This window comes from Lepidochelys kempii, chromosome 2 (assembly GCF_965140285.1).
Source record: "Lepidochelys kempii isolate rLepKem1 chromosome 2, rLepKem1.hap1, whole genome shotgun sequence".
Classification (NCBI taxonomy): domain Eukaryota; kingdom Metazoa; phylum Chordata; order Testudines; family Cheloniidae; genus Lepidochelys; species Lepidochelys kempii.
The window spans coordinates 184613649-184630209 of record NC_136381.1 but is presented as its reverse complement, the minus strand read 5'-3'; the positions used below and the strand labels follow the sequence as shown (position 1 = coordinate 184630209).

The 16561-nt window shown below is 41.0% G+C and overlaps 1 protein-coding gene across 10 annotated transcripts in view; it reads right to left on the bottom strand.

Moving 5' to 3' along the window:
* The window catches only part of TRANK1 (tetratricopeptide repeat and ankyrin repeat containing 1), a 92837-nt gene that overhangs the window by 10432 nt on the left and 65844 nt on the right, over window positions 1–16561 (bottom strand). For all 10 annotated transcript variants that reach the window (XM_078851719.1, XM_073332988.2, XM_073332987.2 and 7 more), the window contains 8 exons: window positions 16101–16300; window positions 15431–15568; window positions 13601–13744; window positions 12630–12786; window positions 11790–11878; window positions 5321–5424; window positions 5030–5162; window positions 3392–3537 (listed from right to left, as the gene is read on the bottom strand). In XM_078851719.1, the coding sequence (XP_078707845.1) occupies window positions 3392–3537; window positions 5030–5162; window positions 5321–5424; window positions 11790–11878; window positions 12630–12786; window positions 13601–13744; window positions 15431–15568; window positions 16101–16300 (1111 nt within the window). The remainder of the gene's footprint in view (window positions 1–3391; window positions 3538–5029; window positions 5163–5320; window positions 5425–11789; window positions 11879–12629; window positions 12787–13600; window positions 13745–15430; window positions 15569–16100; window positions 16301–16561) is intronic.

Here is a 16561-nt window from a genome sequence, read left to right as displayed (position 1 = left end):
ATCCTGCATCTTGGTAGGGGGCTAAATTAGATGACCCTGAGGTCCCTTCTAACCCTATGGTTCTAGGTGGAGCTAGTTCTAGGCAGCACTGCCTATTAAGGTCCATCACTAGCACATTTTAGATGGGATTTTCTTCTAAAAGATATGCTCTAATAACTATTTTGGGGGAGTTCTATGGTCTGTGTTATATAAGAGGTCAGATTAAATAATCTCAATAGTACCTTCTGGCCTTGCTATCTACGTATCCATGAAGGTTGCCCAATACTTCCCATCGTAAGACCCTGTTTTCAGTTGCTCATAATTCTGCCAAACTTTAAGCATTTGGGCTGAAATTTTTCATGCTGGGTATCTGATTCAGGTTGAATTTTATTTGAAAATTTCAGCCAAAAAGGTTCAATCATTTCCAAGAGCAAAGCTGGGGAAAAATATGTTTTGTCCATGCTAAAACATCCCGGAAAACCTTTTATTTTGAAAAGGTCTAGTGTCCCCACCATCAGTGTTCCCTCTAATTTTTTACATCCATATGCGGAATTAATTTTGTTATGTGCACCAATATGGAGATGATGTGTGGCGGGGGTGGGACTGAGGGGTTCAGAGCGTGGGAGGAAGCTCGGGGCTGGGGTGGATGAGGGCTCTGGCTGAAGGTGAAGGCTCTTGGGTAGGGCTGGGGATGAGAGGTTTGGGGTACAGGAAGGGGCTCAAACTGGGGCATAGTTCCGAGAGGACAGTTATAAACCAAGTTATGAAAAATTGCAGTTCAGACATGCATAGAGGATTTCATCAAGTTTAGCTGCTAAATTCCCCAAAGATTCTGTCCACATTGGGCATGCTCCTGCCCAGGGCTGAGCAGGACTTTCCCTGCAATTGCAGTTAGGGGCCTGGGCACCTAAACTGACAGCAGATAACCCATCTTCCCTGAGCTCTCAGTAACTCTTCCATGTTGTCTGAGCCCAGCAGGAGGAGAAAACTGCCTTACTCAGATGCACCGGAAAGAAGAACTGGACCTGCCGAGGAGTGGGTGGTAGGGACAAGGTCCCTGGTAAAGGGGAGAGACTAGTCTAGAGGTTGGGAGGTGAGGGGAGAGGAATATTGGGACTGGGAGTCCCAATATATGAGGTGGGAGGAGGGGCTGTGACAGGTTGGGCAAAGAGACTGGGACTGGGAGCTGGGAAGAGAAATGGTAAAAAAGGACTCTGAGATAGCAGATGTGTGTGGGGTGGGGGTGGGAGGAAAGACTGGTCAAATAAGGAGCCCGGGGGAGTGAGGGAGAACACTGGGACTGGCTGAGGAAAGAGACTGGGAATGAGAACCAGTGGGGTGAGGAGAGGTGAAGGGGAGTCATATCTGTTGAGGAGCCAGGGAAAGAGGTGGAATCTGAGATAACAAGGAGACCACGGAGAGAGTTTGGGAGTGGGAGACAGTGGGGATGGGTAAGTAGAGGCCAAGGTGGTGGAGAGAGACAGACTGGATGAGGAGCCAAGAGAAGGGGGAACTGGATGGGCAAGGAGACGGGGAGTTGTGGGAAGCTGGGACTGGTAATATGAAGGGGTAAGACTAGAAGTTGCTTGGCAAGGAGGTGGGGACCGGGATGAGAAGCCTGAGTGGCGGCGACTGGGCATGGCTAGATGAGAAAAATGGACTGTGACGAAAGGCAGGCTGGGGAAAAGACAGGACTATGACAAGGGCAGGTTAGAGGGATGGGACAGGAAGGTCTGTGCCAAGTAGAGCATACTCCCCTCCAGAGCCTTCATACATCTCACCATTCCTCTGCTATCAGCAAATATCTGTGAAACCCATCAGCAAAGTGCTCCCTTTCTCTCTAGTCTTTATAGAGGATAACAATCTCCTATTGCTATCAGTTACTCTGTTAGCTTAACAGACAGAAGTCTGTGTGGTGGATCTAAAGATTCTATGTGGTATCAATATGATGCCACATGATAGAATTTGTTTTTTCGGTTTGCTTTTAAAAAAAAAAGCTAGAAATTTTAACATAGGTTTTTGTGTTCAATTTATGTCATCAATGTTGCAAAGTCAATCACTAAAAGTAAGGAAAAGCAAGAATTAAGCTTACCTGTGCAAGCTTAATTTGGCACTCAATAACATGACTGTATATTGTGTTTTCCACAAGACCCCTATGTCATTCAGTGCACAGTCCTGCTCTGGGAATTAATCAGGGTTGTATAGTGAAGGAGGTTGTTGTCTTTAGGACCCCTGATTCATAACTTGCAAAGCTGGAATGTGTGTAGTGAATGACGCAAGAGATTGCAGGAAGAGAAAGGATGATCCCACAGTTGAATCTACCCTGGAGAATTGGATTTTTTCCCTGCCTCAGCTAAACCGTTTCTACATGATGCTAGCAAGTCACTTAAACCAAACTTCAGAGGTGGTAGCTATGTACTCCTCATTTTCTGGGTGCCTGACTTGAGACCCTGGTGTCTGACTCGCAGAAGTGCTAAGAGAACTCACAGCAGCAATTGAAGTCTTTGGGAGTTGAGCTTTGAACATATGAAGTGCTACAGAATGATAAATACTCTGAAAAATAAAGGTCCAAATCATCTCAGATTTGGAACTCAAAACGAATGGATGCTTTTGACCGTAATCTCCATGCCTCAGTTTCCCATCTGTAAAAATGGGAAAAATACCACTTCCTGGTCTTACAGGAATGTTGTGACGATAAATTCCCTAATATTTCTGAAGCACTCAGACATTTATAGAGATGAGCAGCATAAAAAAATCCCATGAAGAAATTAATTCTGTCTTCAGAGCAGAGTTTGAATTGTGTGCCGTAAAAAAGGCCTGGACATTGAGGAGAAAACAAAACATTGAATTTTCTCATTAAGGCTATGTCTACACAGGGATAAGAAACCTGCAACTGACCTGGTCAGCTGACTTGGACTCACAGGGCTCGCTGTCTCCGGGGCTGAAAAATTGCTGTGTAGAAATTCAGGCTCAGGCTGCAGCCCAAATTCTGGGACCCTGCAAGAGTGGAGGGTCTTTTATCCCTGTTTAGACATACCCGTTGTGAGCAATCTATCATAATGTATGCTCACAAGGGGACCACATTAAGGTTAATGAATCTGTTGTTTTCTTGAATCTTTGGGATATCGGCCTTAGGGATCTAGTTGAGGAGACCAGTCCAGATGGAGAACTGAAGACTTGACATGGCTGACGTTAAGGGAGTGAACTAAGTCCTGGGAAAAAATCAAGTTCTCTCTCACAGTTCAAGCTGGTGGGAGTTCTCATAAACCAAATGAATTTAATCTTGATGCAAAAGTAATGTCACCAATTAAAAACCTTGTCAAAATCTGTGGAGAACCTACTTTAATATGCTCAAGCAGCACAAGGAAGAAAGGAGACTTTTTCCTCTGCAGCATCCTCTTTACAAACATACCTTTCCACCAAAATAGCTGCTTCCTCATACAGTTCCTCATGGCAACACATCTTAAGCGCAAGATCAAACTCCTGGATTTGTTCATAACATCTGGATGCATCTCGGTAGCATTGGCTTCTCTTATAGAAATACGCAGCATCTTTTATCTGCACCATAATAACTCTTATTAATATTGCAGTCTAAATATATGAACAATTCCAACAGAAAAAAACATGGTATTTTTATCCATACAAGGGAGAGAGAAATGGATGCAGCCAGTTCCTATGATCTTCTATGAATAACCATTCCCATCCAGATAATAATTGTTAAAGTAGATTTATGTTTGTAAATATAAATGTATTAATTTAAAACCATAATTAGAATGGTGAATTGTTTTAAAAACTCAAAACATTTTAAAGTCAAGAAATTGGAAATTAAGGTAAAAAAATATATACTGGGACTGGATTTTCAAAAGTGCTCTACACTGGCAGAACTTAGTGGTGGGCAACCTGCAGCCCATCAGGGTAATCTGATTGCGAGCTGATACATTTTGCTGATGTTGACCGTCCACAGGCACGGCCCCCTGCAGCTCCCAGTGGCTGTGGTTCGCCATTCCCAGCCAACGGGAGCTGCGGGAAGCAGCAGCCAGCGCGTCCCTGCGGCCTAACGCTTCCCCCAGCTCCCACTGGCCGCGAACAGTGAACTGGAGCTACTGGGAGCTGTGGGGAGCCGTGCCTGCGGACGGTCAACGTCAGCGAAACATCTCACGGCTCAGAGATTAATTACCCTGATAGGTCAGTGGTGGGCAACCTGCGGCCTAACTGCTCCTACAGAAGTCAATGGGAATTTTATCATTGACTGCAATGAGAGCAAAGTTAGGCTAATGCTAAGTGTGTTTGAAAACTCTTATTTTGAACCACAATTTTTTTTTTTTTTAAATTACTGAGATATCGGAGTTGCAATCTGGTTTATATTTGGGGTGCATTACTCCATCACACAATTTGAGTTGTTTCTGCATTTTTTTAGCAAATGGATGATTATAGAGTTCAGAGGCAATGGTTTAAACCGTAAAGTTATAATCATTTGTATAACTCTGCGTTATAGATTGTTATTCATGTTAGACCAGTTCAGGCAGAAATTGTCCACTTGGCACATACACTGCTGAAGCCAGCATCACCTGAATAGTTCTATCGAGTAATAATTTCAGTCTTAGTCAATTATCAAACAAAAATAATTTTTCCTCCTTTCCCCACCCACTTGACTGTATGGAGATAAAGGTTTCCAAGTTAGAAACACCAACAAAGGCAAAGCAAGAATGACTACTGTTTGGCGTTGTGGGAAACGGTAAAGAAACCTAATCTATTAATGCAGAGTCCCTGCTATCGCCTCTTCGCTCTTATTTCTCTTCTGTGATGCATGTTGCTCTTGGACATACAATCCACCTGAAAAACACAGTATTTTACGTATGACTCTACCAGTATGTGGTGGAAGAACATTTATCTAATCTCACCAATACTAAAATGAGGTAAAGAACACAAATTTTAAAGTGTCCTGTCTAGGACCATGATGTTTAAAAATCCCTAAATAGATCTAAAAACCCCATAAGAAGACAGACTCTGTTAAACATTGGGTTGGGGAGCGGGAAGAGGATTTTTGTACCTTGCCTAATTTTTCATATAGTTCTGCACAAAGCTGAAATTCTTTTGCGTAAATCAGACATTTCAGGGATAGTTTTGGCTCTCCACATTCCAAATAGGTCTTAGCCAGGTACATATAGTCCATCTGTTTTTCCCTATTTAAAACAAAAAAGGTCACATATGCACAACCAATTCAATTTTACATTATTTTTCACAATTCTGGTATATCAGCAGTTCCATCAACAAGAACACTTTGTTCCCTATATTTTCCAAGAAACACTACTAACAAATACAGTTGTATTTCAGCACTTACTTGGGGCTGCTTTTCTTTGACTGCACATTAAGTACAGCATCATGCGCTAAAGCCAGTTTTTCCTTCTCAATTGCTCCTCCTTTTTGGTAACATTTGGCTGCCACCTGAAATTAGATAAATTACATGCACATATATGTATGCATGCTTGCATGCATGCGTCCCTTAAAGCTTATCACACATTCATACAATTTTCTTGGTGAAACAACCTGTTTCCCTAAAAAAGTGTCACATTTCATTTTACAGTGACATCAAGGGAAACATTAAGAACAGCAAAGCACCTGGAGGAAGGGGAGGGACAGCATTTGAGTACATTTTTAATATAAAGAGAAGCTTCAAAATAAGTTCACGCACAATTTTAACTAGGAATGTTTTTACAATTAACCTGAAAGCAGGGAAAGAAGCATTTCTGGTGGATTAGCAACACAAACAATACATTCCTATTATATCAGACTCTAAAAAGTTAATTGATGTGTCACAGGGAACTAGCCCCATTAGTGGAAGTCAGTAAATCCTTCCTTGCATATTTCCCTGCATCATCATGGGCCCCGGGCTAAACTCAGATGTTCCGTATTCACTACCATATAGTTAAAAAATATTCAACACATGAAGTAATGGATTTTTCAAAACATACATGGGCAATATGCACTGCCTGAGATTAGAAGCTGATTCTCCAACGTTTAAACTGTGCACAAAGCAATTCACACAAAGTTAGGGAGGTATTGCCTAAAAAGCACTTATTCAGTTAGATCACTGTAGGATGAAAAAAGATCTGTTCAACCTAGAGCAAAAATCACAGAACAGGGACTATTTGTTTACATACACTGTTAATATACCAGTACTGTCCTATGACAACAACAGGGGACTTTGAGAGGGAGAGCCCCTGCTGAAGAAGCAGCGAGCACTAGTTCTTGGCATGAGTGGGCAAGCTTGTCTGGTTTTTTTTCAGTTTGCTTAAAATTTACAGTGGTGGTCTGTTGGTGACTATCTGTTCGGGATTGTGAGAGAGTGTGGGCCAGAGGCCTGCTAGTTGAATGACCACTAGCAAGGCACTAACCTTCTGCCCTTTGAACTTTGATCATCCTTGTGATCACCATTCCAGTTTGTTAACAAGGAGGAAAGGCTGACTTAGGAGGGAAGGGCTTAATTGCCAGATGCTAAGTGACCAAGGGGAGCTAGCCAACAGAAGAGTTTGAGAGGGAGCTTGTAGGAGGGAGAAAAATCAAATCAGCACGTCTTGGAAAGGCTGCATCACCAATGCTTCTGGCTCCTCCACCTGCACCTGTGTCCAGACAGAGAACCCAACCATGGATGTCTCTACCCAGGTCTTGGTATGGATTTGCAGAGACTGTGACCTGCATTTCCTCCTCACAGACAGCCAGGCTGGGAAGACCATCCAATGTGAAAAGGTGTCTACTGGCAGAACCTCCCAGGAAGCATATGGGAAAGCCACAGGAGGAGGTGGCTAGGCTGAGGAGCATGTGTGCACAGGCGGAAGAAGACCTCTACGATGAAGGAAGCAACGGGCTGGAGAGGACTGCAGTACTATCACAAGGAAAGGAGGAAATGGCTCCTTCACTGGGAGGAACCTGGCTGCTGGTTACTTCGGCAACAGGCAGTGCTCCAGCCCTGCTCCCAACCTTCTATTCATAGAGATTTAAACAAATGGTATGCTGCCCTGGCAACAAGGGATGAGGAATCTCCCCCAGACCATTGGGGGAGGAGGAGAAGCCATGAATTTCCAAGGCTGGGAGGATCATGGCCACCACTCCCAAGAGGAAACGGAGGGTGATGATGGTTGGTGACTTGCTTCTAAGAAGGATGGAGGCATCAGACTACCTGTACCTGTCAATAATCGGGGGACAGAGTGAGGGCACTAGTTTCAGCAGATGTTACTGAGCATGCTCACTACAAGCCAAGCAGCAACCTGGGGGAGATGTGACCCTGCGTGCCCCTGCATGCATCGCCTCTAGGAGGCATCCACCTGTTGGCCTGACCTGGCATCCTGGGAGGTGTCAGAGTGCCTCAGCTGGAGATGCTTGTCAAAAGGGGGAAGAGGATTATAAAAAGTAAAAGATAATCAACCCAAGGCACCCCGCCTCCTCACGCTCTCTGTCCATCAATTCACTGCACCAGAGGGAACAAAGGAAGCAGCCATTCAGTAGAAGAAATTTGGCCAGTAAGACCGCTGAGAGCATATGGTGAGAAAAAACTTACACTACGTTAATATTCAGTGTAAAGTTAAGCATAAGTTCCATTTTATCTTCATTTTTCTTGTAACTATTTCTGACTTTTATGTCTCAATACCTGTATTCACTTAAAATCTCTCCCTTTGTAGTTAATAATCCTGTTTTGTTGTTTTATCTCATTCAGTTTGTTTGAACTGAAGTGTTTGGGAAACTCCATTTGGGATAACAAGGTTTGGTGCATATCATTTCTATTAATGAAATGATGGACTTTATATAAGCTTGTATTGTCCAGGAGAGGGCTGGGCAGTACAGAACACACCTTTCAGGAGGAAAAAAATCTGTGACTGGGACTGTGGTGGGGCTGCTAAGAGCCTAGGTGTGACTGGCAGGCCGCAGGTGCACACAGACATAGCTGGGAGTGACTTGCATGCTAGAGGGTGTTTGTGAGCAGTCCAAACTGGAAGCTACAGCAGCAAAGCAGCGTAAAGAGCACCCGAGATTAAAGGGCAGGCGTGACAGCTACTCACTAGTCTGGACTGTGCCCTGAGTATGTTACAGTGATTAGCTCAACTTTTGTAAGGCTTTTGATACAGTCTCACATGACCTTCTCAAACAACCTGGAAAAATGTGGCCTAGATGAACCTACTAAAAGGTGGGTGCACAACTACATTCTGAGTACACTTTTCCAACCAATTATCAGTGGTTCACAACTGAGTTGGAAGGGTGTATTTAGTGGGGTCCTGCAGGAATCTGTCCCGGGGCCAGTTCTATTCAACATGTTCATAAATGATTTGGAGAACGGCATAGAGAGTTCACTAATAAAGTTTGAGGATGATACCAAGCTAGGAGGGATAGCAAGTGCTTTGGAGGACAAGATCATTTTGAAATTTAATCCTGACAACCTGGAGAAATGGTCTGAAATAAACAGGAGGAAATTCAATAAAGATAAATGCAAAGTATTACACTTCGGAAGGAATAATCAGTCGCACAAATACCAAATGGGAATACTGCAGAATAGGGCCTGGAGGGTTACAGTGGACCACAAACCAAATGAGTCAACAATGTAATACTGATGCGAAAAAGTAAACGTCATTGGGGGATGTATTAGCAGGAGTGTTGTGAGCAAGACAGGAGAAGTAATTCTTCCACTCTACTCAGCACTGATAAGTAAGGCTGTGATTCTCTCATGGGTATTTTTAGTAAAAATCATGGACAGGTCATGGGCAATAAACAAAAATTCATGGAAGCCTGCAACCTGTCCGTGACCTTTACTAAAAATACCCAGGGAGACGGGACACAAAGAGCATTGCCAGGGCTTGCAGCTGCTCCAGCCCTGCTGCTGCTCCTGCAGGAGCTGACTAGTGCTACTCTAGGCCCAGGGGAGCTGACCCAACCCCAGCTACTGCTCCCGCCCTGGGAATGGCTGACTGGTGGCCCCCCGGGCTGGCTTCCAGTCAGCTATTCCGCAGCCCCCGAGCTGGCCGCTGGTCAGCTGTTCTGACAGCCACTGCTTCAGTAGCCCCTGGGCTGAGAGCTGCTCCAGCCCTGCCCCAGAAGTACTCATGGAGGTCCCAGAAAGTCAGGGACTCCGTGACCTCTGTGATAGAATTGTAGCCTTACTGATAAGGCCTCAACTAGAGTTACTGTGTCCAGTTCTGGGCACCACTTCAAGAAGGATATGGAGAAAGTCCAGAGGAGAGCTACAAAAATTATTAAAGGTCTATGACCTATGAAGAAAGACTGAAAAAACCCTGTTTATTTCATCTGGAGAAAAACTATGGGGGCACATGATAAAAGATTGTCATAAAGAGGAAGGTGATAAATTGTTCTCCTTAACCACTAAGGACAGAACAAGTAGTAATGGACTTAAACTGAAGCAAGAATGATCGGAAGTTTTTCCTAATATCTAACCTAAGTGTAAGGGCAGTTGTGCACTAGAAAAAATTACCTAGGGAGGCTGTGGAATCTCCGTCATTGAAGGTGTTTAAGAACAGGTTAGACAAACACCAGTCTGGGATGGTCTAGAGATAATACCTAGTCCTGCCTCAGTGCAGGCAACTGAACTAGATGACCTATTGAGTCACTTCCAGGCCTACATTTCTATGATTCTATCATACTCTAGTGTCAGAGCGACAGAGAAAAAAAAACAGGCTTTACCAGGATTTTAGTGAGATTTACTTTATAGTCACTCTGCAATAGTGTGTCTGTCTTATCCCACCAATGCCTTTGTTGTTTATCATGTTCCATTCTGAGATACAACGTCACTTATAGCACAAAGCAAACCACTCTTGGCATTTGAAAATCCTTTACAGGATTTTTTAACAAAGATTAGCAGAGAACAGACTTATAAAGAAAGGAGTATAGCAGCTAAAAACACATGGGTACATATACATGCTTGTAGTGTTTTGTTATAGGTTACAAAACTACATATTACTGATCCAAATACTTCTCAAATATGCACTATACTAAAACATGCATTATTTTTGTTTCCAGCAGTTTACTGTAGATTAAAATAATAATTCATTGCCCAAAGATTAGTGAAAGAGACACGTTAAGAGTACAGCCAAAAATATGAAGGGAGTATGGTGTATTAAAAAACTAAATTTGTTTCATGTTCAAAAATTGAATTTGATTTCTGTTTTTCTTGTGACAGGAAAAGGCAGAGTTGAAGACATTTTCTGTTAGTTAATCCTAGTTACTATTTGGATAAGTCCTACACATGCTTGTGGGAGCTCCAAGGATCTCTGTAACGTGGTTGGCACCCAGGTCTTGCGGGTGCCCCCTTTCTGGTTGGCTGTGAGCCTGCTTTTCTGTTTGTTCTGACAATGGGGTGGCACCCACCTCTTGCAGGCTTGCTTCCCTCCCTCCCTCTCGGCCAACGGTTGTTCAGCGGGTCTTCAGTGACTCAGCCCTTTGGCTGAGTCACACACACTGTCCCCCATCCAGGATATAGAGTCTCTAGTTCTTTTTCACGGCCCTGTTATGGAGCCATAGCACCAAGGCTTCCTTCCCGGAGGCACTGTCTTCTTTAACAGTCCAATAGGGGCCCACCTTGGTACCCTCAGTTGGTGTCCTTTTTGGCAGCCCTCCCTGTCCTCTGTCTTCAACCAAACCCAGCAGGGCTCATCACGGTACCCTCGCCTGGTCTGGCTAGGCCCTGAGCTCAGTTCTCCCTGCAGTGAGCTGTCCACGGTCCTGCCGCTCTTTCAGCTGGCCAGGCACCCTGCCTTCCCTGAGCTCAATCCTTCCTGCAGTGAGCTCTCCACGGTCCTGGTGCTCTTCTATACAGCCAGGCACTGGTTCTACCTCTTCAAGCTCCAGACAGCAACTGACTGCTCTGTGTCTGCTGCTTTCTTTTATATGGCTCTTCTGGCCCGATTGGTCACTCCAGCAACTCATCTGATTGGCTGCTCCCCTTCAGCCACTCTAGGCTGCGTAGAGGTCTTATCCTGCTCTTGTCTGGGGCAGGGTGAGGCAGGGCTGTGAGGCCTGCAGCAGGAGACCTCCGGACCTAGTCCACCCTATCACAGTCTCCCACATTTTCCTTTGCTTTAAGTCAATCCCCTTTGTTACAGCCCACCATAGTAGCCAGAGATATGGATGGACCTTCACACTAACGTCCTCACTGGTCTAAGGAATCACTGTTGGATACAGATAATCCCATTTCTTCCAGAACACTCAGTCTATCAGATTAGGAAGCCCTTTTTTTTGGGGCCTGTATGACAGGAGAATTGAACACAGTCTGTGCTTCCATAGAATTTTTTTTACCTGAGAAATAGTCAGAACATTTCCACACTATCAACGGACCAGACACACACAATTTGGATGATATTAGCTAGTAATCTCGCAAATAATAGACTTTAAAAGTCAAGAGTTCTAACAAGCCTCTTTAATAATACTGTGCACACTTTAAAATGATGGTTTCATTTTTTATTACTTAATATTTTATATGGACTTTTGTATTGCAGCAAAATCCTTTGGTTCTCAGATATTACTGCTAGAAAGAGATTAATTAGATACAGACATAAATCACACTGTGACCTTAAAAGGCTCTGGGCTCATCACCCAGATCATTATGCTTCCAAGAAATTGAGTGACTTGCCTATAAGAATGTTTACTGAAATAGAATTTTAAATGGTTCAAAGTCACAACTTCCAACTGACTCATATTTTTGTTACTGTAAAACAGCCAAACGATTCTAAAGTGACTTTTATAGGTACAACGAAAACAGGGTCTCAGAACTGAGATAACATAACTTATCTCAGACAAACATATGCCTTTACCTTCCAACACTGATGCTTAGCATAGTATTCTCCTTGTGCAATCCATTCTTCTGGGGTTGAAGTTTTAACAAACATACTATCATCAAGATCTGGGTAGTGGAGAAGAGCGAAGATAGTTATTTTATGTTAGTGGTGTGGTATAAGAGAAGACACTTAATATATGTCAAAGCTAAGGATTATCATAATTTTACAGTATTCCAAAATCCCCATGATTTATGCTCAAATAAACTGATCATGCCCAGGGGGTAAAAGTAGATTTTTCCTTTTTTTTAAACTTACATTTAAAATGGACAATTCAAGTTTTATTTTAAAAGGCCTCCTCTAAAAATTTTAAATTACTACACAGGCAACGAAGATTAGAATCACCTTATTGTCCCTTAATAATAAATAGGTTCTTTCATTTGCTAAGAACAACAAGATTGATTTAACTGAGACGGTTTTTCATAATCAATATTCATAGTGTTTATGGGTTGGTTGCATACCTTCCTCACTTGTACAGGAAAGATGATAACAATGAGATGTCTCACAAACATTGTAGATCTTTTAGAGCACTAAAAGATCTACAATGTTTGTGAGACATCTCATTGTCTCAGTTTAGCAAGCAAAACTCTCACTAAAATCAAATGGAATTTGCTTGAGCAAGGACTGAGTAAAAAATATAGTATTTTACTCTTCAATGTACAACAGCAGAGACAAGCAAACACACACTCACACCCCATTCTTCATATTATTTGAATATTATGATAATTCAAAAGCTAGAAATATTTGCTAAAACAACAAACATTTAGTGGATTATCTTGTTTTCAGAGTTTTTATAGGAAGTTTTGATGTAGCTTTTACCTTTGTTTTCATCTATTTTGACAACCTGAACAAATTCCCTTTTGATGAAATATTTAAAAGCCGGGGCCCGCTTGTCACTGTTTTCATCAAAGATCCAAAGATTGACCCTGGCTCTTGTAATGGCAGTGTACAGTTGCTTCAGCTCTCCATTGAGCATCTAGGATAGAGTGATTAAAAAGACAAATGACATATGCGCAGGAAATTATATGAGTGCATGGTAAAAGAAATGCTATGAGTACATACAGAATTAACTATTTAAAGTAAAGTTCTTAAAATAAGCCACTTTAAATATTAAGGGCCTGATTTTGAAGTATGCCTGCAAAAATGCTTGTGCAATTTTGAATCTAATTTGTGTGCAATTACTTGTATTGCAAATTAGATATTTCCATATATAAAGAGTCAGTTTTATTTCTAAAAAACATTTACAAATGAAGTCATTTATTTTTTGCACACAATTATGACATTTCAAGTACAAACTAAACATGCAATTTCGAAAAATCTGGTATTAAAGAGTCTGGTTCACTACTGCATTCCTCATGTAACTTGTTTGCTTTTTTAATAGTTACAACAGTATAAGACTGGAACAACACAGAGGTCAATTAGTCCCTAATTCTTAATTCATTTTTTAACCATAACTACAACTAAGAGCTAACTATATAAAAAGATCTTTGCTGTCCCACCTGCTATATGTTCAAAAACATATGAACTTCTAAATCATCCCAAGAACAAAGCAAATCAAAATCACGTGTTCAGTAAAAGCCAGAAAAAAAGAAAAAATATTGATAGATCAGGGATTAATTAATTACAATATGTAATATTGCTATATTGACTGGAAGAACTGTTATACATGAAAATGCTAAATAAGATTTACTAGGAGTCTTCCTTGAATTTTGAGATTTTTCTTATATAGTTTAATGTGGGCTTGCTGTTTCTAAGCAATGTGTTATTAAAAAAACCAGACAGTGTATCACCTTGTACATTTCTGGATTAAGCACAGGAGATCTGCTTTGAGTAGCAATATTTTTCTCTAAAGGTGTTTCAATCACCAGCTTGCTTTCTCCTAGTGAATCAGAGGAAGAGGTAAAAGAAGAAATGATCTTCCACTCTTTGTAAGCCTGTAATTTGAGAAACATACAAAGATTTCAGGTTAGCCGAATCTACTGCATACCAGTGCCTACATATACGTACAGACGTAATATATATTTTAAAAACACATGCACACACACAAGATTTTGCATGCGGCAATCTACCTATATCCTAAAAGTTGTGGATTGGGGCCTTAATTTGTAGAAATACCATACATCATTCTCAATTAAAAGGTTAGATCTTTACTAACTATCTTTTCTGCGGCTTTTAAATTATTGCATCTTTTATTTATTATTATTGCATCTTTTCTATTTTTCTGCTGCTTTATTAAATGAAACACTTCCAATAATGTCAAATTTGTGGCACAAAACTGAAAAAGTCAAGAAAACAAAAGTTAAGACTGGTGTAGTCATGAACTCATGCTTGTTGCAATCACAACCTTGAGTAATCAAATTAAAAAGTCTTTATGAAAAAAAGATAGGTATTATTGCATCTCTTGCTAATTGTAATTTTTTAAGTCAAAATCATTTTATGTTCGAGTGCAAAAAAAAAATGATAGAACAATTAACTTTTAAGATTTTTTTTATATTCATACCTCAAAACATGAGGCCTACATGGCAAAGTCAATTAACAAAATAGTTTCTCACTCTGAAGACTTGTATCCAAATTCTGCCTCATTAAAGAGGACTCATCCTAACTTTTTACCAGACTTCTGTGAACAGTGCAAAACCATCATACAGATGGCTCTCTCTTTAAGAGAAACCAGAGATTTGACTTATGGATGCTAAAGATTCAGGGGCTGATTCTCCTCTCACTTATGCTGTTTTAACTGCTAGTCAATGGCATTACTCCTGATTCAAAACAGCATAAAAATGACAGGAGGATCACTCTTCAGGAGGGAGGTATATTAGCAGAGCTATGTTAAAAAGCTCAAGAAGTGCAGAGTATACCTAGCACTAGCCCAGTGGTTCGCAACCTTTTCAGACTACTGTATCCCTTTCAGGAGCCTGATTTGTCTTCTGTACCCCAAGTTACATCTCACTTAAAAACTACTTGCTTACAAAATCAGATATAAATACAAATACAATACAAAAATGTCACAGCATACTATTACTGAAAAATTGTTTATTTTCTCATTTTTACCATATAATTATGAAATTAATCAATTTTTTACTTGATACAAATATTTTACTTACATTTCAGTGTATAGTCTATAAAGCAGTATAAACAAGGCATTGTATGTATGAAATTTTCATTTGTACTGATCTGGCTAGTGCTTTTTATGTAGCCTATTGTAAAACTAGGCAAATCTTTAGATGAGTTGATGTACCCTCTGGAAGACCTTTTTGTACCCCCTGGGGTATGTGTACTCCTAGTTAAGAACCAGGAGTTCTAGCCTATACTGCTCTGGCCTATACTGCTCTGGCCTATACTGCTGGTCCGTCACTTTCCTGAACCCAGCTCATATCACAGAAAACTTTTAAAATTAGAAAAATAAATACCAGAAATAAGCCAGGATAACAGAAGATGCAGCAACCCATGTAGGGATGGGCGAGCAGCAGCTCAATTTGCTTACCAGTGAGCCCTGAGTCCTATTCTGTAGTGGAACTGACTGTCTCTAGAGAGAACTGTATATTTCCTCAGCTAGGACAGTTAGACCAACTTTAGACCAACAGGGAAGAAGAAAAAGTGGAAAATAAAGTGCAATTAAATACCTCAGAATCTGTGAAAAAGTTGTAAAGGAGGACATCATCAAATTCCAAGCCCTTTGCTTCATAAATTGTTAGCACAAGTGCTAAACTAAGTTCCTCAGGAATCTTATCCTTCACCATTTCATTCGCTACTAATATCACCTGCCAAAACATAAATGCATTAGTGACACATGAATCAAAATGACAACATATTTCATTTAGAGGGTGGAGAATGAGCAATTAGTTATTGCAATGCAAAGTCATCTAAGAAGTAGACTACAGTTGGTATCAATGTAGTATTAAAACTCTGTTAACTCTGTGGATACTTCAGCACGTTCCAGAAAAGGGGATGCTAAGCTGCTTTCTAGCTGCCAGAACAGTGACACACTACCTATTATTATGAGACAGATGGAGAATTGATGGAAGAGAAAAATCTGAAAAGTGGGTCAGGATTTTGCAGAAATTACAATGAAAGAAAGTCAAATATACTGTTTAAAAAGGTTCTGAAGCAGAAATGAGAAAGGTAAGTCTTGAATTTGTACATTATAATTTATCAGGGAGCAATATGGACACCAAAAGAATGTTGCAAGCAGTCAGGGGATTGGTCCTTAAGAAAAAAGTGGATTGTGCCATTACATTTGGCCACAAACCAAAAAACTCTACATAAAACACCATATAAAAAAGTAAAACAAACCTGATGTGCTCCAAATTCAATTGGTTGTGTTTTTCTTTTGTTGCCTCTCAGTAAAATTGCCAAGTCACTAACACTGCAAGACTCTAAGACAGTAGGTTTAGGTCCGTCAAAGAGGCCAGTATCCCTAGGAAGACGATCAAAAGATTCTGGGAAATAGTGCTGAAGTAAATCAACCACCCCCGAGGCCAGATGTAGAATTCCTGTGATGATCAAAAATACATATTACAAACGTAATATATATCTCACACAAACTATAATAAAAATGAACATTATTCAGATTGCACAGAATCTGGAAAAGCCAGAATTAAGATTGTGATTAGGAGGAGACAGCAGCTGTAGGATACAATTTGAGCATCTCTGATTTGCAGGGCCACCACAAATCAAAACACAGGCTACGAGACTAAGCAAAGACTTATGTAAGAAGCGAAAGTTAGAAATGTGAAAAAAAAAAACGTCAAGAG